This window comes from Equus quagga, chromosome 9 (assembly GCF_021613505.1).
Source record: "Equus quagga isolate Etosha38 chromosome 9, UCLA_HA_Equagga_1.0, whole genome shotgun sequence".
NCBI lineage: Eukaryota > Metazoa > Chordata > Mammalia > Perissodactyla > Equidae > Equus > Equus quagga.
Genome location: NC_060275.1, coordinates 28,070,392 through 28,096,244, shown reverse-complemented (window position 1 = coordinate 28,096,244; position 25,853 = coordinate 28,070,392). Strand labels below are relative to the sequence as shown.

Here is a 25,853-nt window from a genome sequence, read left to right as displayed (position 1 = left end):
ACTTCTGGGTCTTGAGTGTCAAAATTGGGGAGCAATACGCAGGCGATATGAAATGTGCTGATAATCTGTATTTCTTAAACTGGTTGATAGGCATATGGGTGGGTGTTCATTATATTAATCCTTGTCTCTTTTAGTAGTAGGTAAAAGGAAAAAAGCCATTAATTGCTTTTAGAATTTGAATGTTTTATAGAACCCAAACCCAAATCATGTCTAATCCCTATAAAACCAGTCCATAGCCTTCTCCAAAACCAAATCTTTAAAATTCAGCATCCTCAACTTTATTCAGATATTTAAGACCTATCTGTAGACAGACTGTACTATGCATTTGGGGGTGGGGGTGGGGTCTACCCATCCAAAACACAGTAAGTAAGAGGCAGTGCCATGTAGATGGTTGATTATCTGCCTGAGGGCAATGTGCCCCAAAGCTGGTATTCAAGGCAGCTACCCAACGGGGTTTAAAATCCAATGTTTATTCTCATTATCAACCTGAATAGTAATTTAACTAATTGGTGGTTCATTTGAGATGTCTATATGTGCCACACACAATCCAAACAGCTGTACTCCTTGGTTGGAAGGCAGGGTCTCTGTGGAGACATCAATATGCAAAGAAGGGTAAGACCTAAAATCCTGTTAACTCTCCACCCAGCTGTTAAGTGCATTTGTGAAATTAGAGTTGACCTTTAAGTGCACTGTAATGCTTTAAAATGTAGTGTTTTAAAAATCAATATGGTTAGGGAAGTGTCCTAATTAGACAGGACCCAAGCAGTTACAAAGCCAGCATTATGTCAGCATACCTTTTTGTTAACCTGGGTCGAGTAGTCATCTAACACAGAGACCTCCCAACCTCCTATTAAATATGTCCTTCCCAAATTACCGGCTAAAATCAATCAACTCCTTCTCCTTGAATTCTGTGGTTAAAGAAATGAATAAACGGTAGTAGGGGTAAATTCGGAAGTAAGAAATAGTAGCAGGTTCTCTACTTCAAATGAAAACTGACGCTGGTATAGTTGTCATCCTTACTTAAGGGAGCAGGTGAGATAATCCCCCCGCCCCCCAGAAGCTAAAGTAGGATAATAAAAGTAGGTGAAGCAAAAGAAATCTTAACACCATATACCCTGAAGTACATCTTCAAGGAATCTGGCATAGCAGTGGATCTCCAGGAAAAAACTACAGTAAATGGATACTGAGTAACTATAAAAAGTGAGTTTGTTCCTTTTAAACAAAGACTTGACTACCGCAGCGAGTGAAAGAGTCACAAATAAAAGTGCATTACATAGCCATAGTTTCCATTAACCGAGGATGGAAAATTGATGTGCACACAGGAAAAAAAGGTGACTGTTCCCAAAGTGCTATTTCTGGCCACAAAGACTATATATGAGAATAGCCATTTTCAAGATCAACAGTAAATAACGTGCCCAGATGGGTGAAGCTTGTAGTGAGTTTTAAAATTTCCTAAAAACATTCTGATTCTAGCACATATACATCAAGAAATGAATTCTACATCAAGTATAAGTTAGAATGATTCTTGTAGATCCTTGTACTAGTAAGAAAATGACTTTCTTATAGCATTCTTGCAGTTAACTACCAAATTTTTTTTTTAAGTTAGTTCAACGTATCCCTATGTAATATTTTGAACTACTTGTCACAAATTCAAAGGCAAACTATTCTGTTTAATGGTTTGACAAGAAGCAAAAGGCAAGATAAAAAATGAAAAATGCAAGGGAAAAAGCCACAGTCTCACTCTAGAGCAGATTTGCAGGTAAACTCTGATCCAATTTCTGTTAGGAAGTACAAGAACCAGTATGCAGCCTTCCTTTTGGAAAGAGCAGCAAAAACTTCCTATCAGTAAAATGCACACATGACTGAAGGTTTATAACATTTTATGTGTTAGTTGCATTTCCCCAAATTTCTACCAACAGACATTGGAACGTCTCTACTTAGATATCCCACAGGCCAAACAGCCCCAACCAAAACTTACCACCTTCTGAAGCCCTGAGCAGGGAGTGTCCTCTATCACACGTGCTCAGGTTAGAAACCCAGATGTCCTCCTTGATGCACTGTTCTTCACCCAGTAAACCCAATCATCCATCAAGTCGTGTTGATGTTACCTGAACCTGGTTTTCTTCACCCTACTGCCACTATCCCAGTTCAGAGTGTCATTACCATTCATTGAATAATTTCTTTGAAAATGTGATCAAATGTGTCACTTTTTCCCGTAGCCTGGATCCTCCTTGGAGGAAGAATCGGATTTACTGTTTTTTGTGCATTAGCCTGCCTGCTGTTTTCCATCAGAAATTGGCATAGTTAGTTAAGAATCACAGGAGTGATAATAAAAGAAATCTGCTAACTTTAAGAGCTGCAATTTTATTATGAATTTCTACTCCAGAATATTGATTCTATAAATGAGAAAAACCCTAACGATCATCACATTTTTAACATATTGATCACTTTTTAAAAACACTACACAAGATGGAAATAAACACTATCTGATGGTCATCTTGAGGTGATCTTGAAGATGTCTGTCCTCATGTATAATCTAGGTGGCCAGAAAGTAAAACAGTATAACCTCACACGAGAAAAACACAGGAAGGGAACAAGGGGAGTGGAAGATCAGGTGAGAAACAAACAGGTACAGACTTACCGGAATGCCTGATTCAGAATTTGATAATGAAAACGTTCTGGTGCCAATCCTACGACCACAGCATTAGGATCACTTGTTTGTATTCCTGAGAATGAAAAAGTATATACAATTGTTGAAAAATGCAATTAAAAGTAATGTCACACTTTAATCAATCAAGTCCAAATTTTTGCTGTAGCCATAATCTGAAGTTTAAGAGATTATCCTGCCCAGTGTACTTTGGAAACAGAAGAGATACTTAAAAGAAAAAAAAGAAAAAAACATCTCCTAGTATTTTCGCATATTCTTTTTACATGGTCTGAGAGCTACTCAGTAACTAGGAGACCTAAAGTGAAACTTGGAACCTGATGTTCTCCAACAAGTAACAATTTCTAACTTCAAAAAGCTCTACTGATTACAATCAACAGGAACAGCCATGAGTTCCCTATGAGCTATCAGATCAATAGCAACTGATGCGGGACTGAAAATCTAAGAGGCAAGGGAAATGAGACTCTCTAATTGACACAGCTGAGGTTAACACATTCATGATAAATACGGACTGTGCTGTGCATTCTACAGTTCCCTACATAACGCCTAATCTACTTGTAGTTTTACAAATATTATTCTATAATTAAAGCACGTTTTAAGAGCTTGGTACCTGGTAACAGCACTTTAGATGCAACACCCAAACAGGGACATTCACTGTCACAGTTATTAAAACTCTGATTAAAGGTTCTATGGATTATCCATATGCCAATTCCTATTTGCCTCTCTTATTGCCTGCCTTTATGAATTTTCATGATCAAGTCCACTAAAATGTGAGAGGAAGAAATAGGAAGGGCAGATATCCAAGATTCCCAATTTCCTCCTTAGCAGCAGCCCTAAGTATTGAGTAATTGGTTAAAGTTTGTTGAAGGAAGAAAATAAAATTGTTGGCTACAGTAAGAGTTGAAGTTTTTTGTGTTCTTTTTATTATCTCCATCTACCATTAGCAAGGATAGTCAAAATTAGCAAAGATATTTCCATTCCTTTCAAAAACCCCTCCACTTTGGGTATTTTCATGTATATAAAGATGGCACAAGTACAGCTCCAGACTGAATGGCAAAGATTTCTTCCACACCAGGGACTCTGCCTATATATCCCAACTCCAGCTCACTGCTGATACAACTAAAATCTTAACCTTCTTCAAATAAAGTCAAAAGAGAAAAATCTGATTAAAAACTTGTTTTGTAGTACTTCAACTAGCCCAGAAACATAAATTCGTTGACTATAGAGTGCATTTGTCATTATTTTTGGTTGCCCCGTTTCTGAACACCATTCTCATAATTAGGGGATTCACCAGCTCATAAGGCTTGCTGAGAGGCAGAGCTCCCTCTCTCATTAGAGAGGCTGAAAACACCAAAGACTTTCCCAGCCTCTCTTGCAGCTATGGGTGCTGCCTTGAGACAGAGGCTCTGCCAATCAAAAGCAGCCACCCTGGGCTCTGAACTGGGAACTCGTAACACAAAGAAGCAGGGAGAACGTCCTGTGTAAGAGGTGACGGTTGCAGCCTCAGATTCTAAGGCAGCAGTGCTAGCTGGAGCATCCAGTCTCCAGTGCCACTGGGCAGGGCAAGCTGCAGACATCAATGCTCAGCAGGGCTATCGGTGGCATGTTCAGTTTTGTGCTATGATACTGCACCTTGCTCCTGGCTGCACAGCCACTAAGGCTAACTCTCCTGCTCTCCTTGACAGTTCTGTAAGCTACCCAAGCAGCCTGTTTTCTTTTTGTCATGGGAATTTTCAAAAATACATAAAAGTACAAACACTAGCATAATGAGCCCTGATGTACCCATCATCCAGCTTTTGCAACCATCAACATTTTCCCAATCTTATCTATAACCCCTTACATTTTTTTGAAAGTCTTTTTAAGGCAAATCCCAGATATTGTGTCATTTCACCCCTTCATACTTCAGTATGTCTCTTTGATAAAGATTTTTTAAAAATTACCACTTTAACATTATTATACCAACAAAGTTAATAATTCTTTAATATCACTCAAAACCTGGTCCACATTTGAATCTCCCCAAATGTCTTTTTTACATCTGACATGTAATTGGCACCCAACAAGGTCCATACATTGCATCTCACTGTTATTTCCTGCGTCTCACTCTATAACAGCACTCCTCTCCACTTAGGGAAGCAACTAGATGATAATCCCTGGAAAATGTCTTACATTCTGGATTTGGCTGACTGCTTATAATAATATTTAATTTGTTCTTTTACCTTTATATTTCTTCCAAACTGGTAATTAGATCTAGAGGTTTCATAGGTTCACATTCAACTTTTAGGAAAGATTATTTCATAGGTAATGGTATAAGTTTCCTATTATATCACATCATGAAGCACAAGAATTCTGGCTGTTCAACTTCTAGTGATAAGATTGATCAGTGGGTTTAAGTGGTATCGACTTGATGCCTCTATTCTGAAGTTCCCCATCAGCACTTCACCAAATGTGTTTAAAATCTATTGTTGTTGTTGCTTGTTTCACTAGAGCTTGCCAAATGGTGATTTCCTAATTCTGCCATTCCTTTTACGTTTACTAGCTGGAATTCATCTACAAAGAATTTACCCTCATCAAATATCCGATTACTCTATGATACAGTTCAAATAGGAAAGGCAGGATAAATGCTTGTTTCACTCCCTTAATTTAGCCATTTTCAGAATAATGAGTTACGGCCCTAACCACCTCCAATAGTAATCAATGAGTTCTGTGGGGCTGAGCACCATTTTGAACTCATGGCTTTTTTATGTATATGATGCGCTATCTATTGCAATCATTTTTTTTTTTTTGATCCTCAAAAATTATGCCTTCAAATTGGCCCCAGGGTCCTTCAGACATGACCTCATTAGTCTTCGATAGTTTCCCTGCTAACACAGTTATCCCAGGCTCATCTTATACAATGCCTGCCCAGATCTGGAAGCAGCCATTTCTCCAAGGAACTAAAGCGGGAAATGGTAGAAGACACCAGTCTGAGCACCGGGTTGTCACTGCTTCTGGGCCTTTTCAGTGGAAGATCTAGATAATGTATATTTTAAGAGAACAAAGGAGCCGATAATGGTATTTTCAATCCAAAACTAATAATATACAGCTTTTAATTAACTTATTTGATCTTCATATTTGTATCTCTTTTCACTTACACTTGAAATCTTGGATCCTAACAATATTAGCATAATTATTACTTTGTTTTATCCTGTGTCTATAATTTTAAATTAACAATACCAACATTACTAGTAACAGTAAGATTTCTGAATGCAGTTCTTTTATCCTTAGAATTTATTTCGCTATGAACAAACAGTCAAAATACCATATTTTTTGTGTGTGTGAGGAAGCTTTGCCCTGAGCTAACATCCATTGCCAATCCTCCTTTTTTTTTTTTTTTGCTTGAGGAAGACTCGCCCTGAACTGACATCGGTGCCAGTCTTGCTCTACTTTGTATGTCAGATGCCTCCACAGCATGGCTGATGAGTGGAGTAGCTTCGCACCCGGGATCTGAACCTGTGAACCTGGGCCGCCGAAGCAGAGCATGTGGAACGTTAACCACTCAGCCACAGGGTTGGCCCCCAAAATACTATATTTTCAAGTCATCTGAAGTAATTCTTTTCTTTGAGTGGTTATGTCACCAACTTGATATAAAGTAAAGTTCTTTAGTTTTTTTTTTTCCTTAGTTTTCAGGGACTGGTTTGTTTTTTACTTTTTAATTGTCTTTTACTAAATACATCAAACATTTACACGGATCCAAAGTCAAAACTAAATATAACAAGGTACTTGTTATATAGAGAGAAGAGATGTCTTCTCTCCTGGCCCTCCCTCCTCCCTCCCTCATCCTTTAGATAACCATTTTTATTAGTCTTTCACTTATCTTTCTTTAGCTTCCTTTTACAAATATAAGAAAGACATATATATCCATTTCCCTCTCATTTTCTTACATAGAAAACGTGTAGGATTTTCTACACCTTTTTTCATTTAATATATTTTATGAAAATCACTCATCAGGAGATAGAATTCTTCAGCATTACTTATTTTTCAGTTACAAACCATCCCATTTTGTGGATATCATAGTTTAATTAATCAGTCCCTTCCAATGAACATTCAGGTTGTTTCCAGTCTTTTATTATTAAAAATAAGGCCATAATGAATAACCCTCTTCATATGTCATGCATTTCTGTAACTATGTCTTGGAGATAGATTCCTACAAATAGCATTACTGCTTCATATGCAATTTTTCTAGCTATTGCAAAATCCCTCTCCACAGGAGATGTACCATTTTACATTCCTGTCAGCACTCAGATCTTTTTAATAAATTTATTTTCTGTTAAATTCAGACAAAATTGGTTTCTGTTTCTTACAGATAATAATTCTGATTGATATACTGGTATATTTCCTGATTGTACAAGTTTTGAAGTTCTGCCCAATGGTGGGCATGCTGAACTTACCTAATCATTATTTGTAAAGCCATTACAAGGTTTTACGACAATGTATTTATACCCATTTTCCTATACTGTGTCATTTCACTCTGAGTACCACCTACAAAAAGAAGCAATGTAGCAAAGCTTCATAAAATGAGGATATTTTTCCAGAGTCCGTTAATTTTGCCAAAGAGAAAACAGTTTTATTTTCTCTTGATTAAAAATATTTCATGGTCAATGCAAAAACTTCACACTATACAAAATGACATCTATTTTTAAATAAAGAGATCTTGGCTTATCTCATTTAATCAAATTAATACAGTGGCTCCTAGATTGAGGATTATAAAACTTACTCCAAGTAATTTTGACCTGTGTTTTTTCAAACCACGGGTCATGACCCATTAGTATACTGTGAAACTATTTTGGAGGGCTCTAAGCAGCATCAAAATCAAACAGACAATTAAGTAAACCAAATAGAAAATTGAGTACTTCTCACACAGTAAGAGTAAGTACTGTTTAGTGCATATGTACTAAGTTACTGTGCAATGTGTTTCACTTATTGTGGAGCGGGGTGAAAAAGGGTTTGGGAAAAACCAATTTAAATTCAAACTGTTGATCATTTCAATAATAACAGGAGGAAATCTAAATAAACATTTCTTAACATCCAGCTTTAAGAATGACTTATAAGAAGATACAAAGAACCAATTTTCAAATCTTTCCAAATTCCCCCACCGTTGAAATCAGGTAGTGCCCGATCATCAACTAGCAGCATGGGTCGGACTTGTTTCTGCTCCACTAAACTTCTGGCAGCAGTCAGAGAAGTGAATATTTCATCTTCAGAGATATCAAACTCCAATTTTTTCAACCTTTCCAATAGGTCTCGTTTGCTCTCTTTGGTGGTGTTGGTCACAAACCTAACCACTACGGAAGCGCTACGTAACCTGGAAAAGGAAAATTCAGATGTCAATAGGCAGCTTTTATACTCTAGTTCCATAAAACCTCCTAATTTGGTAGCACTTGCCAAAAGTCGGAAAAGGAAGGACAGTCACTGAGAATGGTCAATAAGCTTTTTAAAAATCTACCCAGAATTGCCTAAATATTATCCACACCTTATGGGCTGTTTCATCTCCAAAGGCTGCAAAGTCAAATTATAAAAGCTATTTCTACCTTTTGGAGGGCCTTCTATACCTTAACCAAATTTTACTGCAAGGTTTTAGTAAAAAAGAAAAAAAACAAAGCTTAGAAAACCACCATCCTCAGAGAATATGAGAGGTGAAAGTCATCTTAGAGATCATCTACTAGTGCAAGCCTCTTGTCTTAAAGATGAGTAAACCGAGGCCTAGAGGAGTTCAGTGACTTGCTCAGCTTTATACAGCCGGGTGGCAGTAGGGGTGAGACAAGAACTCCAATCTATGTCCTGGTACAGGGTTTGATCTCCTGTAGTAGGAGAACAGAGGACACCTTGGGATGTTGTTCTTTCTGTCTAGCCAATTAGAGACCGGCTAAGCCCTAATGTGTTACTGAGTTTATAAACAGGAACTCCTCAACAGCTCAAAGAAACACTCCACTTTTATAGACTGAAATGTATTTTCTCCTTGAACTACTTACAAGATTCTTTTGATTCCATGATCTGCTTTTGGAACCTAAACTGGCAATCAGGTATTAAAGAAAGAATTCATGATAGTCTAGCTTTCTTTAAAAATAAAAATTATTTCTGAGAATAAAGAACAAAGCTGGAGGCATCACAATCCCTGACTTCAAAATGTACTACAAAGCCATAGTAATGAGAACAGCATGGTACTGGTACAAAAACAGGCACACAGATCAATGGAACAGAACTGAAAGCCCAGAAACAAAATCGTACATGTACGGACAGCTAATCTTCAACAAAGGTGCCAAGAACATACAATGGAGTAAAGATAGTCTCTTCAATAAATGGTGTTGGGAAAACTGGACAGCCACATGCAAAAAAATGGAAGTAGACCATTATCTCATGTCATACACAAAAATAAACTCAAACTGGATCAAAGACTTGAAGATAAGTCCTGAAACATAAAACTCCTGGAAGACAATATAGGGAGTACACTCTTTGACATCGAACTTAAAAGGATCTTTTCAGTACCATGTCTTCCCAGACAAAGGAAACAAAAGAAAAATAAACAAGTGGGACTTCGTCAGACTACAGAGCTTCTGCAAGGCAAATGAAACCAGGATCAAAACAAAAAGACAACCCACCAATTGGGAGAAAATAGTTGGAAATCATATATCTGACAAGGGGTTAATCTCCGTAATACATAAGCAACTCACACAACTGAACAACAAAAAAACAAACAGCCCAACCAAAAAATGGGCAGAGGATATGAACAGACATTTTCCCAAAGAAGCTATACACACGGCCAATAAATACAAGAAAAGAAGTTCAACATCACTAATCATCAGGGAAATGCAAATCAAAACTACACTAAGATACCACCTTATACCTATTAAAATGGCTATAATCACTAAGACTAAAAATAACAAATGTTGGAGAGGGTGTGGAGAAAAGGGAACCCTCACACACTGCTGGTGGGAATGCAAACTGGTGCAGCCACTATGGAAAACAGTATGGAGATTCCTCAAAAAACTAAAAATAGACCTACCATGTGGCCCAGCTATCCCACTACTGGGTATCTACCCAAAGAACTTGAAATCAACAATCCAAAGTAACATATGGGCCCCTATGTTCAACACAGCACTATTTACAATCGCCAAGACAGGGAAACAATCCAAGTACCCATTAACCGATGATTGGATAAAGAAGATGTGGTATATATATATATACAATGGAATACTACTCAGCTATAAAAAAAAGACAAAATCATCCCATTTGCAACAACATGAATGGACCCGGAGGGTATTATGCTAAGTGAAATAAGCCAGACTGACAAAGACAAACACCAGATGATTTCACTCATATGTGGAATATAAACAAACACATGGACAACGAAAACAGTTCAGTGGTTACCAGGGGAAGGGGGCTGGGGGTGGGCACAGGGGCTGAAGGAGAGCACTTATGTGGTGACAGACAGGAAATAATATACAACTGAAATTTTACAATGATGTAAACTATTATGAACTCAATAAAAAAAATGAAGTCAGAGAAAAAAATAATAAAATAAAAATTATTTTCTGGGTCCTATAGTATTTTAATCCAAAATCTAAAAATAATTTTAGTTTAGCTACAATTTAAAATTTTATATTAATGCCCTGTTGCTTTTTATATTATGCCTGCCCCAAAAGGATACAAGGCATAAAAAGCACTAATCTCAACTTAAAAAAAGAAAGCAAATAAAACAGAAAAGAGATTTTTAAGTATTCACCCAAAGAATAGTCAATAAATTTATATGATTAAATAATTCACTGTAGTCATGACTACTTCTATAACATCTGTTTGGTAGCTTTTCTGCAAAACATTAAATTTGGTGATTTATCTCTCAAAAGAAATTGATTACTTCAACACAACTATTATCCTAAAAATGAACAAGTATGAGTGTTGAAATAACCACATCATTTTTAATGAGTTTTTTTTTTAAGCTTTTCTTTTTACTAGTCCCTCAACTTCCCCTAGTCTGTTTCTATAGAAACCAAAACTGGCAGTGCCAGTATAGGGAGTTCTCCAGGATGGAAACCCACCAGTGCCAGTAAGAGAACAATTCGTAGGCTCCCGTCCCTCCAGAATGGCAGGCTCATAGTTTATCAGAGCTACTTAGACGTGTCATTGTTTGCTAAAAATAAAAAGTTTTTTTTCAATACAGAGTAGAAAGTTCATTTTTATAGAAGTAGAAGGTCCTGTCCAATGCTACTTATTCCACAGACTTCACACTTCCTTAAGGAGCTTACTTTCCATTTGAGGAATCAACAAATATAAAGAGACTTTATCTGGTAGGCATCAGCTGGAAGCTATCAATTTAGTCAGGAGTCAGGATGTTCACTTGTAGGTGGAGAAATGGTGGACAACATATCCTTTAACGTCAACAGAAAATCAGTCGCAGAGCTGGACTTCTCCTGACTCCTTGACACAGTCTCTCTTACTTAGGTACTGTGATACTAGTCACTGATTTTCTGAATAACAGGATACTATGAATATTTTAAGGTTGGAAAATGATAAGCACCACAATGCTAAGCATTGCTGATTTTGTAAACTTCTCTAAATTATTTCAGGGTGAAGGTGCTTAATACTGATAATTAGTTCTTTTGTGTTGATGAGTATTTTTTTCAGGACACCCAGAAGCACACATCCACATTCAGTTCGCTTTAACCATCTTTTACTACGTATCTCTGGTTTGTATCCAGACTTGTGTTTAATCCTGTGGTTGGTACATCAGAAATATAAGACAGTCTCTAACCTTCGAAAGCATTAAATTTAGTTGATGGAAATAATTCTAAAATTTCAAATCCCTTAATTAAATCTTATTTGAGCAGCTGCACATTCAAGGCTAGATCTTAGGTGAAGGGGGAGAGGGTGGAACTAGGACTCTGTGTATGCGGATGTTTCCTTTTGTGATTCCAGGATTCACTTGTGATTTTTCCCATGCTATTCATTCCACGTTTTTGAATTTTGAGTTTTCATTCCCAAATTTACATTACTGACTTAGAAAAAGACACATACAAAGAACAAAAAGACTAGATCAAAAGGCCAAACCTAATAAAGGCCTAGAGAACAATGTTTGGAGGATATTACAATGCATACATCTTCTAGCTAAACCCAAGGCAGTTCCTGTATATATGGTAAGCTGGTGAAATGCCATCCATTTAGCTAATGATCTGCCTTGGCAAAATGGCACTTACAAACATATTTGTCAGCTGAACCTGGAGGATAGCTTGCCTTTTAAGAGCTTCCTGCGCGCCTGGCACAGCTGCATCTTCAATGTGAAGTGTGCCACTGAGATCTACCAAAACAGCTTTTAATGCACGGCGTGCTGCCATCCTTCATTCCCTAGGAGAGAGCAAATGAAATTAAAAATACAGTTTAGGAAACAATGGACAATTAAAAACTGGTAAGTCTTCAAAAATATCATTCATATCCAGAAAGATCCTGCACAGTGTTAAGCTGCTTCTCTTCTGGAAAAAAATGTTTTTAAAAATAAAAAATCCACAATTTGATCCATAAAATTTTTATAATGCTTAGTTTAAAAAAAAATCTTGAATTAAAACCATAGGAAGGGAAATGCTGAAAGAGAAGTTAATATTTACTTCCAGGTTTCTTAAAATAACTCTTTGATAGAACAACTCATTCATTTATTTTATTTTAAAACATGAGAATAACATACTCTGCAGAATGGGTGGTTGGAAGCACTAAATCACTGGCAGAATCTTTTTCATCTTTGGCTACATAGAACGAAAATGTTTTAATTGCCCATTTCCACTGTTATATCCTGAAATAGCACAGCTGGTGAAGGAGCTCCCAGTATTTACAGGTCACTGAGGAGGAACTTTCAAGTTCTACAGTAACTTCCAAGTCAGGAGATAGTTTTCTTACCTTACAATGTACAGCTTTCCTTTTGCATATTTTCCCTTTAAAATTTGTTTATTATGAGTTATATCATATATACAGTGGAGTAATAAGCTATACGTACAGTTTAACGATAATAAAGGAGTGGGTAAGAAGAGTATGAAAGCTAAAGAGAAGGGGATGGGACTTCATTTTTAGTTTTTCTTAAACATTCATTCATTTCTTCTTTCCTTTTTTTTAATAATGAAATATTTTCGACACATAAAAAGGTATCAAGAATAATACCTACCATTCAGCTTCAGAAATAAAACACCACAGACAGAGCTGGAGCCCTCTGTGTACCCTCTCTGATCCGATTCTCCTTCTTCCCCTCTCCAAGGTAGCTACTCTTCTGATTTTGATGTGGTGAAAGCTTTGCATTAATGTTAATATATGTATACTTAGCGACTTGCTTTACTACTCCACATTATGTTTGTGAGAATATATCCATGTTAACACATGCAGCCATAGTTCATTCACTGTCACTGCTGTATGGTATTCCATTGTATGAATACACTATTTACCTGTTCCCCTGATCACGAACATTCAGGTAATTTTGCACATTTTATTATAACAAAGAGTGCCTCTGTGAACATCCTGGTACATGTCTCCTGGCGGATGTGCATGTGAACATTTCTCTTGGGTCTTGCTGGGTCTGAAGAGCTGTGCTCATCTTCACACCCCACAGGAGGTTGCCAAGTTGCCCTATTCATCTGCACACGTTGACCGAGCACTTAGTAAGTGTCAGGCCCTAATGTGAGTGGCAGAGCTAGAGGGACTATCTCCTTTAACGTGAGAAGTGGCAGGAAAGGGGAAAGGACCTGGGGAGCTGTAAGTAGGCAATTACCAAGAATTTGCGGAGAACTTCAGGGGAAGAGCTTCCAGGTGGCTTATGGCATCTTACCTTGGGACAGATGGCAGGTAGGGGGAAGACCTCTCCCTCCTAGCTAGCTCCCTATGAGACGCAATTGTGAGAGCTCGGGACTGGCAGTCAGCAGGCTCGGTGGTGGTCTTGGTTCTGCCTCAAATTCATTCTGTGACCTTGGCCAAGCGCATTCCCCTCTGTGGTCCTAAGTTTCTCCTCCATTTGTAGGGCAGGGAGGCAAGATCTTTCTCTACCGCCTATAGTCAGGAGATCTGGGCTGAAAGAATCAATGTATCACACTACCCCTCCCCCAGAGCCTTGACTCCCCTTCAACACGGGCCTGCTAATCCCTGCTGGGTCCACCTCCCAAAGCTGCCAGGAATACTCTAGACTGTCCAGTACTATCTTTTTAAGTGTTGTTCTCCCTTAGGTGCATTCCTTTCAGGAGGCAAAGATGACCCCTAAACTCCCTCCCAGCTTCTAGCTTTTAGCTCCTTTGCTCCTTCCATTTCCCAGACCCTGCTCCCACTCCAAGCCAGCCATCTCTGCAAACAAGGTATAAGTATAAAATATAAATAAACCCAGAGTGAGTCCCAGAACTGAAGCCAATTGCTGGCAAGTGCTGGCCAGTGATTAGAATAGTGGACATGCACCTGGGCCTATCAGAGAACTGCATTTCCCCACAGGACAGAGCTGTTGGCATGGTCTGCCCTAGGGGGGGAAGCAGAGGCAGGGGGACCCAGAAACGGTGCTCTGGCTGGACCCAGGGAGCCCATCAGCCAGCAGGGCCCCAGGTCTGCTGTGTTCCCTATACATGCTCCCCACACCTGAGCAGGGGTTTTCCCAAGCAAGCTAGAACCTGGGGCCTAAGTGAGGGAGATGCAGAAGGTGGGGGAAGTGGAGCCAGGTGATGAGGGTCACATGGGTCCAGGATCTAGGGTCAGCTGAGGGACCTTGGAATAAGCCTCCATTTCCTCATCTGTAAAAGGGGAAGAATAATAGGGAATGGTTGCAGGACTGTGAGGGTTCAGTGAGTTAAGGAGAATGCCTAGAAGTGATGAGCACATAGTAGGACCATAAAAGATGTGAGTTGTCTTCCTTCCCAATCATCACTATGTAACAGGGACCTCCCTGCCCCCTGCAATGTATGGCCTGGGGTCACAGACCAGGAAAAGTAAGGAACAAGAGCGGTGACTCAGGAATCCACCGAGAAAGGAGAAGAAAAGCAAAACCAGCTCACAATTATGGGATGCTGTATGCCGTTCTGCATGTGCTAAGCTCTGTGCAATCTTTATCACTTCATTGAAACTTCTCAGCAATCCTACACAGATGAGGAAATTGAGACACTGAGAAATTATTAACTTGCCCACACTTTGAGTTTTGACTTTGAACCATGTTAATGATTTATATATTCAAATTTAAATTAAACCAGTCCTAAAATGGAATACAAACAGAAACAAACTAACCTAGCTATGATGACCTTTGCAGAGTACTCTGACTCTAGTCCTTCCTAGGATACAATCAAAAGACTAAAGAACAGCAAGGAAATCTTGATCTTTACTTGGTAGGTTTGTTGGTGGTTAACGCTAGTGGTATGAGTTCCAAAACCATTCTGTCTATTGTAGGACTCAGCAAATGAGTAAATATATTGAGGCAGGTATTATTGAGGATCTTAAAAAAAATCAAGGCTCCCAAGTGGGAGAAAACAGTTATAAACATGGAGTGGGAGGAGAGGAAGAACCCTGTGGTGTTGCTTTGGAATTGGAGGTGTCATTCTGAATTCATGATTTAAAAAATATATATTCTTCTTAGTGCTGTCCACTAAAAAGACCAAGAAGCAACAACACTCCAACAGCTATAAGCACAGCTAAAGTGCACGAAACAGAACCAGGGCCGGGCAGAGAAAGTACAAGGTGAGCCTGGAACATATCGTTTCACCAGATCACAGGTGGGGACACAGGAAAACAGGACACAGAAGCTAGTTCGAGGGGGTTCCCACTGGCCAAATCTGGGGCAATTTGAGCACCAAAATTAAAAAAACAGGAATGAATAATAAGTTGAATTAAAAAACAAATTCATGAGTCCATGCTAATGCTAAAAATATTTTAAAGGAATGGGAAAGGTAAAGTCTTCGACAGAAGAATGCCAACTAAAAAATGTAGAAGCAATGCTGGAAATAGAAAATCAACATTTTACAACTACCATAAGTAATAACTGATTAAGGGAGGAATCATCAATGAATGCTAAAACCGCTGGATGAAAAAATTGTTGAGGGATAGTATATTCACCCAGGCTCAAAGAATCACTTGCAAATTAAGAATCCCCATTAATTATAGAGGAGAAACCTGCCAGGCACCACCTTAACCAAAGGATCAAATTAACACTATTAATAACGGGACAAATTGACATCATGTGCTTCCTGAGAAGGCGACAACATCATCTATGTAGTATTCCTGCCAAAAATGTTTAACCTGACTCAATCATAAGGAGAACATCAGACAATTCCAAACTGAGGAAAAACTGTACAAAACAATTGGCTTGAACTTTTCAAAAATATCAAGGTCATAGAAAACAAAAAAAAGCTGGGAACTGTTTCATAAAGAAGGAGTGTGAAAAGACAAAACAACTAAATGCAAAGCATGAGAGAAACAGAAAACAGAAAATATCAACAGTTAGTGAATTCTGGTGAAAAGTATATAGTTTTCATCACACTATTCTTACAAATTTTCAACATAAAAGTTGGAGGAAAATAAATTAAAGGGATCTTTTTTAAAAATGGGCTGAAGGCAAAAGAAAGATATTTTCATACCTAGTATAATAGTAATAGTTATAAAAAATGAAACTTGTGTATCTACCCAGCCCCCAGCTTACTAGAACATTGCCAATACCGTTGAAGTCTTCTAAACGAGCCTGCTCAGTTACGTTCCCTTCCTACCACTTAGAGTAGTTAACATATTGAATTTTGTGATAGTCATTGTCTTGCTTTTCTTTACATTTTTACCTATTGCTTATTTTTAATGTATTATAACTTTATAAAAATGAAATCATAATGTACACATTCCTTTGCAACTTTCACATTTTACTCAACATTTTATTTCTGAGATTCATCCATGTTGATGCCTGCCATTCTCCATTAGAACAAAAACAACCCACCTTTGGGATTCTGACTAGAATTGCATTAAATCCATAGAGCAATATTGGGAGAACTGAGATCTTTATTATACTGAGTCACCCTATCCAGCAATATGGTACATCTCTCCATTTATGTAAGTTTTCTTATACAGTTTATAAATGTCCACATAAATGTCTCGCATATATTTGGAGACATATCCCTAACATTGCTATAGTAAATGGCACTTTATTTTAAACTACAGTTTCTAACAGTTTGGTGTGGGTGTATTAAAATATAATAAATTTTTTTTTAAGGATTTTATTTTTTTTCCTTTTTCTCCCCAAAGCCCGCAGGCACATAGTTGTATATTCTTAGTTGTGGGTCCTTCTAGTTGTGGTATGTGGGATGCCGCCTCAGCATGGCTCAATGAGCAGTGCCATGTCCGCACCCAGGATTCGAACCAACGAAACCCTGGGCCGCCTGCAGTGGAGCGCACGAACTTAACCACTCGGCCATGGGGCCAGCCCCATAATAAATTTTTTATCTTATATCCTTTAACTATTCTAAACTCTCTCATTAATTATAATAATTAGCCTGTAGATTCTCTTGCATTTTCTACAGACACTATATTATCAACTGCAAAAGATAATTTTGTTTCTTTCTTTCCGAGCCTTTTCTCTCCCGTTTTCTTTTCCTGTTTTATTACTCTGGTTAGGAACTCCATTACAACTGAACAGAAGTAGTGCAACATGCATCCTTATTCTGTTCCTGATTTTAAAGGGAATGATTTTAATATTTAACCATTACACATGCTTACTGTAGGATTCTTTGTAGCTACTTCAGCTGGTTAAGGAAATTCTCTTTTAGTGCCAATTCTCTTCTAGTGCTAAGAATTTCTGTCACAAATGGCTCTTGAATTTTATCTACTACTTTTCCCATATTCAATGAGATGATCATATTCTTCCTCTTTAAGTTGTTAATGTGGTTAATTAAGTTAATGTTGAACCAATTCTGCACAAAATCCAACTTGGTCCTGATGCATTACCTTTTTTTCATTCATTACAAGATTCAAATAGCACAAGATTAGAAACAACCTACATGACAATCAACAGGAGGCTAGTTAAATAAATTATGGTGTTTGCCAGGTTTCTCCACATTTACTCTTTTTCCCTTTCAGTATTGTATTCTTTGGAAGAGAGTCACTACAGGGGGTACTAGCTCTACCTCCTGGAGAGGGGAGTATCCTCAGATATTATTTGGAATTCTTCTGTAAGGAAGACTTCTCTCTTCCCCATTTATTTATTCAGTCACTTATTTATATAATCAGTATGGGCTCACAGATATTTATTCTTTGTTTATTTGCAACTTCCCTCTCAGAGGGTCTGAAATCTGGCTCACACCATCCATCACGCACTCACTTACTTGTTCATCTCTGGTAAACTCATACAGCAGTTTCAGGACTGCTAACTCTTATCCTCATGGAAAACAAATTACTAGAGGACTGTGTTTATGTTCAGTTCATTTTGTCTCTATCCTTAGAGTTTTCAGTCATAACACAATTTTCCAAAGTTACTTAGGTCAGCTTCTCCCCACAGCCTTCAGTGTCCTTATGTCATATATTTGTAACATAGTTCGATTCATTTGTCATGGTCTGCTTCCCACCCAGGGATCTCCCAGTCAATTTCTTTTTAAGTTTACAGACACTGAAGTTCATTCTCTGTGACGTAGTTCTATGGGTTTGCATAGAATTAGGAATCTACCACCCCAGTACTACAGAGAATGGTTCCATCACCCTAAAAATTCCTGTGTACCTCATTTGTAGTCACCTGCTCTCCCTTCACTAACTCCTGGCAAACACTGATGTTTTTCTGTCCCTATAGTTTTGTCTTCTTCAGAATGTCATATAAATAGATTCATAAAATGTGTAGCCTTTGGGCTGGGCTTCCTTCACTTAGTAAAATGCATTTAAGATTCATCCATGTTTTTCCCTGAGTCAACAGGTCATTCCTTTTGTTACTGAACAGTAGCCCTCTGTATGGACGTACCACAGTTTGTTTATCCATTCCCCTGTTGAATTTCATCTTAGTGTTTCCAGTTTTCAGTAATTACAAATAAAGCAGCTATAAACATTCATGCACAGGTTTCTGTGTTAAAATAGGTTTTCAATTCATTTGGGTCAACATCTAGGAGAGTGACTGTTGGATCCTAGGGTAAGTCTATGGTTAATTTTATAAGAAACTGCCAAACTGTCTTCCAAAGGCCACCACCTGTTTTCATAGGACCTGCAAGCTGAGACTGGTTTACATTTTTAGATGGTTGAAAAAATAATCAAAGAATAATAATATTTTGTGACACATTAAAAGAATATGAAATTGAAATTTCAGTTCCATAAATAAAGTGTTTCATTTTTTCAAAAAAAGGTCTGAAGAAAAAAATTTTTCTTCCCTGTTATATATGCACCTACATAACATTTTCAATTCTGCCTCTTGGTCTGCAAAACCTAAAATATTTACTACCTGGCCTCTTACAGGAAAAGTCTGCTGATCTCTGTGTTAAAGGAAGGGATTCATATCGGGGAAGAAATGGCAAAAAAATCCCTCGAACAAAAAACAAAACAAAAACCTAGCAGGTTAAACATCCTAATTCCACTTAAAGGGACATATATATAACATAATGCCCTGTAGGGCCACAGAATATGAGTACATGTGTTCCCAGGAAGAAAAACTTGTATATGCTTTTATCAAAAGTGTGGGGAGAAAAGGTGAGCTTTAAGGAGAAAGAAGGATAACGAGGAAAATATACATGAGTATATAAGACTAAGACAGCAGACCATACGTAAGCATTTAAGTAACGAAGGGAGAAGAATGTTACAGCTGGGAAGGATCTTCAAGATCACCAGCTCTAGAACCACCTCCTGTCCCTCTCTGTAGAAACGCCAGTTTTAGACGTGGGAAAATCAACACCCAGCTACTCTCTGTATGGATATTACCTTCCCTTCAGGATGATGGTACCAGATGAAGAAATTACCAACACAAATACTTGTTCCTAAGTTGCCTTCTCCCTGCTTTTAAATGTTCAATGTGCCTGACAAACTACTCTTTAGTGAAACAGACTTTGCCTCCGCTATACAGAACGTTATCAGATACACCACACAAATATTAAACGGAACTTTTGACACATTATTTATAAGGCACGTATTATGTCAATGCAAAGAATTATGTTATTAATGCTGTATGAAATTAGACATCCAAAAGGAATAAAAAGTTAATGAAAAAATTTGAGGGCACCTGTTCAACAAGCTACTTTTCTCTTTTAAAAGACTGTCAAATACCTTTTAATAATAAATATTTCCTCACTGCAATAAACACACAACTATTCACAATGCTTAGGAATGCAGTGTTCTAGTAAAGTTTTTTCTAGTTTCCTGAAGGTTTATTTCAAACAACTATTACTCAAAGTATTTGGAGGTTTTCCCTTTAGGAATCATCCTCAGCACCAGTATATGAGCCACACATGAAAATCAGCCTCATTAACTGATGGCTCCACTTTATTTTTTTTTTATTTTATTTAAAGATTTTTTTATTTTTTTTTCCTTTTTCTCCCCAAAGCCCCCCAGTACATAGTTGTATATTCTTCGTTGTGGGTCCTTCTAGTTGTAGCATGTGGGATGCTGCCTCAGCGTGGTTTGATGAGCAGTGCCATATCCATGCCCAGGATTCGAACCAACGAAACACTGGGCCGCCTGCAGCGGAGCGCACAGACTTAACCACTCGGCCATGGGGCCAGCCCTGGCTCCACTTTATTTTTAACCTCAAGTAGCATTACTCTCCTTGACTACTCATCTCATTCAGCTGGCTTTACTCTTACACTTTCAAAATTATATCCATCTTTAAAGGATGAAAAGTGTAGCCAATAAAGATATTCAAAAGAATATGCTACCAGTTCTCAAAGCAGTTCCAAAATAGGAGTTCCAAAAATGTCCTGAGCGATGGCAGAAGCTTCTAGTCTTCTACATTGACTAATTTGAAAAGTAAACATTTATGGAGGAACAAACTCTGGTATGCTTATTTTAAAAAATCACTCTTGGACTGGGCTTCCATTAATATAGCAGGCTAAGTAACCAAATTAACTCTCCAAATAAAACCTAACAATACTAGATTTAAAAAAATACATATGAAATATATACTTATAAGAAAAAATATATACATATATGAAGCTTCAAGGAGCAAGGAAGAAAATAAGGAATTCTTAGATCTGAAAAAAGCAAGAAACGAGGAGATGATCAGGACACTGCAGCCTGTTTTGGCCCCACGAGCATCTGCCACACTAGGTAAACTAGAGTTTTAGGGGTTTCTTCCCTTTGGCCCCTTCAGGGAATAAAAGATAAAACTCAGGGCCCACCTGAAGAGAGAGATCCTCTCAACCTAAAAGCTGGAACTTCACTGAAGGGATGAGCCAGAACTGGCACCCCTACCCCACCTTGTTTCAGTCGACTACAAGAAAATCAATTGCTTTGAAATTTGGCCCAAGGGGTGGAAGGAAGACAGTGCTACAAAGAATTTGGAACCATAAACCAGCCCTGGATCCAGTTTGCAGACTAAATTCCCATTACCTAAGATAAGTCCTCAGAAAAACCTCAAGATTTTAATTAGAGTGACCTTGACTAGCAGGTGCCTGGCTGAAGCAAATGCAAACCCTCCCCAAGATATCAGATATTAGTTACAGCCCAAACAGCAAAGAAATCTCATAAATAAAATCAAATAAGGGGCTGGCCCGGTGGCGCAGCAGTTAAGTTCGCCCGTTCTGCTTCTCGGCGGCGGCCCAGGGTTCGCCGGTTTGGATCCTGGGTGCGGACACGGCACCGCTTGGCAAAAGCCATGCTGTGGTAGGCGTCCCACGTATAAAGCACAGGAAGATGGGCATGGATGTTAGCTCAGGGCTGGTCTTCCTCAGCAAAAAGAAGAGGATTGGCAGTAGTTAGCCCAGGGCTAATCTCTCTCTCAAAAAAAAAAAATCAAATAAAATTCTAAGAACAATGAGCCAGTAACCTAAAGAAACAAGGCACCAGAAGGGAGATCCTACAGAAACAACAGTGCACAGAGCAGTCCTGTAAGAGCTCCTGATAATGGAATTATCAGGTTACTGTAAAATGCCTACGTGTTTAAGAATAAAAGACAAGATTGAAAATGTATGCAGAAAACATGAAAGAGTACCCATGTACAGATTCAGAAAGCCCAAAGAATTCTAGGCAAGATAAACAAAAAGAAACCCATCTTTAAACCTTTGTTGTACAGTGAAGACAAAAAGAAGACCCTGAAGGCAGCCAAGTGAAAGAACAGATTACTTCAAAGGAGCAAGAGTTAGACTGATTAGAATAATATTTTCAAAGCATTTTGATTTTTAAATAAACCCCTGTTTCTGTTTGTCTTTTATAACGTATCCGTCGGAAAAGAAAAAGTGCAGAGGCAAGAAAAAGATATTAAGAGTTCTGGTTAGTCAAGGTTCCACTGCAAAGTCCTCCCCTTTCTAGCAGTCCTCATACGTTATTCTATTTCTGATCTTTATTGTGACCCTGAAATGGAGGATCACATCAACAATAGCATCAAGTAATACCTACTCGAGAGAGGAAACAGTTTGTTAGTCAAAAGACTAGACCATTCCTAGAGACTCATATCTGGGTGTAGGTCAGTTAAAGGAGTCTGTAATTTAAATACACTGCAAGGTAAGGCTATGCAGAATGAAGACAAAGCATTCTCTTTTTCTATACAGAGGAAGCTCAAATCGCTTCTCTCAAAACCCAGCTTTCATGAGACATCTAATATTCAATAAAAATGTTAACTGAAGGTGATGATAGACAATATAAACAAGACTGGAAAAACAACAAAAGAATTGTACTTAAAAAAAATGTCCAACTAGAGCTAGCCAGTGGTGATAATAAATATTGATAATTTTAATCCTGATTGAAGCATTCATACAGGCTTAATATTACCAAGGCATTTAAGAAGCCTATATTTTTGCTTTCATCAGTTCCATAGAACATACCTTCTAAACTCTAAAATGCTCTTCTGGAGCATTACATATCTGAGAGTGATTACTTGAGGCCTAGAACATAACTGAAGTGCCCCAGGCAAACCTCAAAATATACTTCTTCAGTTAGCCCCACTACAGGCCTTGGCCACTTCTGTCATGATCTCTTTCCTTGTGTGAACATTTACAATACCTGTTACCTGACCTAGAAGTTAGTACTTGATAAAATGTAATTGTAAAATGTTAGTACCGCCCCCAGAACTGTCAAGGCTTTGAAGGTAATCCACGTTTCTTTAGCTTGCCATGTCCCACCATCTCCCATGGTTTGAACAAGTTTCATAGGATATGCTTTAGAAGAGTCATAAACTGATACTGGTACTTATTCAAAGTAAAGAGGAAAAGTAAGTTCTCATTCCAACAGGATGCTTTGAGATACTTCAGAGGACATCTCCCCTTGTAAATCCCAGTAGCATCTCATCCAACAAGTCCTTGTTACCCTCAAAGCTGCTCTTTTTCCTGCGATCCTTAAGAGTGAATGGCAGCACCATCAACCCAACTGCACCCACCAGGCTCTCCCACTCCTTCCTCCCATCCACGACTGCCAAATCATGTCAGTTCTACCACCTTTACAGTCTCGAATCCACTCCCTTCTCTTCATCGTTACGAAAACTATCTTAGTTTTGAAATCATCATCTCTCATCTAGCCTATTTCAACAACTTCCTAATGTTCCCTCTGCTTTGAATCCTGTTTCCAGCCCAAAATCCACTCCCTGAAATGCAACCCTGCAGTGGTGAAGTACAAGAACTAAAGAGTTGTACATGCCTGGGTTTGAATCCCAAATCACTAGGTGAGTGGACTTAGGCGATTTTCTTAATCTCTCAGCCTCAGTTTCTTCACTGCCAAAGTAGAAAGAATAACACCCACTTCTAATGGCTGATAGGAGGATTAACGAAAGTAGTACATGTGAAGTATCGTGAACAGTGTTCCACACAGAGAAAGGCTGGGTTATCTATGTGTGGGGGGAGAGAGGAAGGAGGGGAGGGTACATGATGGATGTGTCAAAGGCTACAAAAATCACAGGATAAATATGACTCAACGCCCTAAAGTAAAGCATTAATATAACGAGAATTTGAGAACATATTTTATATCAAAACAAGGATATGTTGTCATACGTAATTAAAAACTTGCATAAATGTTTAAGATAAAACAAGAGATTTCATCCAAAATTTTCTCCTGGGAGGTTGAGGCTCCTCAGAATATGCCTCTCAGACCCCCTGGAAAGTACAAATTCTCTTTTCTTCCCCATGTGCTTCCCGTGGAAAAGTCTGGAACCACTGTTTGCACGCAACAAGTGATGTTATAATTCGGTCAGTCTCCAATTAAGTGTTCCAGGGACTCCCCAGTGCCCCCGGGAGAAAGTCTGACCAATGAACACTGGCGTTCACAGCCCGGCTTTGCCTCTCCAACTCGTCTGTCTGCACTCCCGCACCAAAGGTCCATGGCCCTGCAGTCCTACAGTTTACCTCCCTCATCGTTGCCACTTTTGTCTGAAACCATTTTTGCTCCTCGCATTCTCCCACTCCCGCCGCCTACATCCTCCTTTTCCCGGGCCAACTCCTTCAGTCCTCGGGTCTCAGATAAACATGACTTCCTCTGGCATTCCCGAGTCCAACTCCCTTTCTCCCGGGGCTGGGCCAGGATTCCCCAGCGCGCTCCCATAAGGGCACCTGTCACTCTGTGCAAACTGTTAAGCTCTGTGAGTTAAAGGGCTGTGTTGCCTTTTCCACTGTTTAGCGCTCAATAGAGACTTCCGAACTAACTAAACTCATGAATCCCGGTCTCTATAACTGGAAGGATTCCAAGAACAAGGATCTTTCAACACTAACTCAACAGCGATCTCCTCCATCTGCCGGATGGGAGGGGACCTCAAGACGAGCCACAGCCCTCTGACCCAGCCCAAGTCCCAGGACCTGGCAAACGCCAGACTGACTGGAAGGGACGCCAGCTTCGAAATATCGTCCAGGGGCACGTTTCGAGAAATGACTAACACACGAGACCAGCGGTCTGCCCTGGGCGACTAACAGCCCCGCGCACCCCAAGTTCTGGCGGAAGCGCCTCGCTCCGCGCACGCGCAGTAGCGCCGCGGCCGAGGGGGCGGGCCCCTCCCGGAATGCGGGGGCGGGGGGGGGGCGCGCAGTCTTCACGGATGGAACACGCGGGTTGGTCCGTGCCCCCGGAGGGGGTGGCCTAGAAACGCAACCGGTATGTCCCCGAGCCCTCTTCACAAAGCAATGCAGCCTCCAGAAAAGCAGACGGTCACCCGTCCCAGAGCGGCTCCTCACCCTCGCTCCGCACGCTGTCCTCAGCAAAAGCCCCGCCACAGGAAAGGCAGCACAGCGCAGCGGCCCACGACGTCCTCAGGCCCGGCCCTGCAGCTGTCCGATCGAGGCCGGAAACTGGGCCCGGCGCCGCAGCGGAAGTCCCGCCTCCCTCTTTCCATCTCCGCCTCCTCTGCCTAGGGTTACCTACTAGTTTCCGGTACGTGGTACTGGGTCTAATCCTGCTGCTTCACCGCCGTCGAGCGGAACGGGAAGATGTTCTTGAGACCTGCTCCCTGAGGGGTGCGGCCTGCTGGGCCCAGAGGCAAGAGGGAAACAAAAACGTCTGAGTTGCTTGTAGCTGTTGCCCATTCCACAGCGCCACTGTTGAACCAAGAATCATTGACTTTCTTTGCCGCTACCCTCCCTCACGCCACCACTTATCGTCCATTCTCGAGGAGTAATCAGAAGTCATCTCCTTGCTATTTTCCTTGAAACACTCAGTCTCTGAAGTCGTCATTTCCTGCTTTGCTATTTGAATAGCATCTGACAGTATCGCTGTCTTTATTAAACACTACCTCAGGCAGCGAGGTCCCTCCTTTCCTGCATCAGTTGTTCCAAGCCCTTACGCCGTCAAGTTTCCCACCCTGCCTCTCTGTCTCTCGTTAGAGAGCTACCACAGGCTTGCCCATCGTCCCTAGGGGAGCAATATCTTGGGTTACGTGGAACCTCCTCCCACCCCTCCCCGTTGAGAGTCCCTACTTGTCTCCCTTTGATCCAAATAAGTTAAACTCCTTGAGGGCAGAGGTGGTCATCCTATTGCACTCTCTATGAAAACGGCTTGATGAGAAACTTTCTGAAGCAGTGTGACATAATAGGATACACTTTGGTTTACACACATGGAACCCCTTGAAAAACTGCTGCTCTTGCCCTTG

At 39.6% G+C, this 25,853-nt stretch overlaps 1 protein-coding gene across 2 annotated transcripts in view; it reads right to left on the bottom strand.

The window, feature by feature from the left end:
- HDHD2 (haloacid dehalogenase like hydrolase domain containing 2) overlaps positions 1-25,085 on the bottom strand; it is a 38,329-nt gene extending 13,244 nt beyond the window's left edge. Inside the window, exons 1-5 of one of the 2 annotated variants that reach the window (XM_046671676.1) lie at positions 24,943-25,057; positions 13,500-13,717; positions 11,930-12,040; positions 7,798-8,006; positions 2,642-2,726 (exon numbers count right to left, since the gene is read on the bottom strand). In XM_046671676.1, coding sequence (XP_046527632.1) covers positions 2,642-2,726; positions 7,798-8,006; positions 11,930-12,030 — 395 coding nt within the window. In that variant the 5' untranslated portion in view covers positions 12,031-12,040; positions 13,500-13,717; positions 24,943-25,057. Of the gene's footprint in view, positions 1-2,641; positions 2,727-7,797; positions 8,007-11,929; positions 12,041-13,499; positions 13,718-24,942 lie in introns of both variants that reach the window. The other variant, XM_046671675.1, reaches the window with a different exon arrangement.
- Between the last annotated feature and the right edge of the window lie 768 nt (positions 25,086-25,853).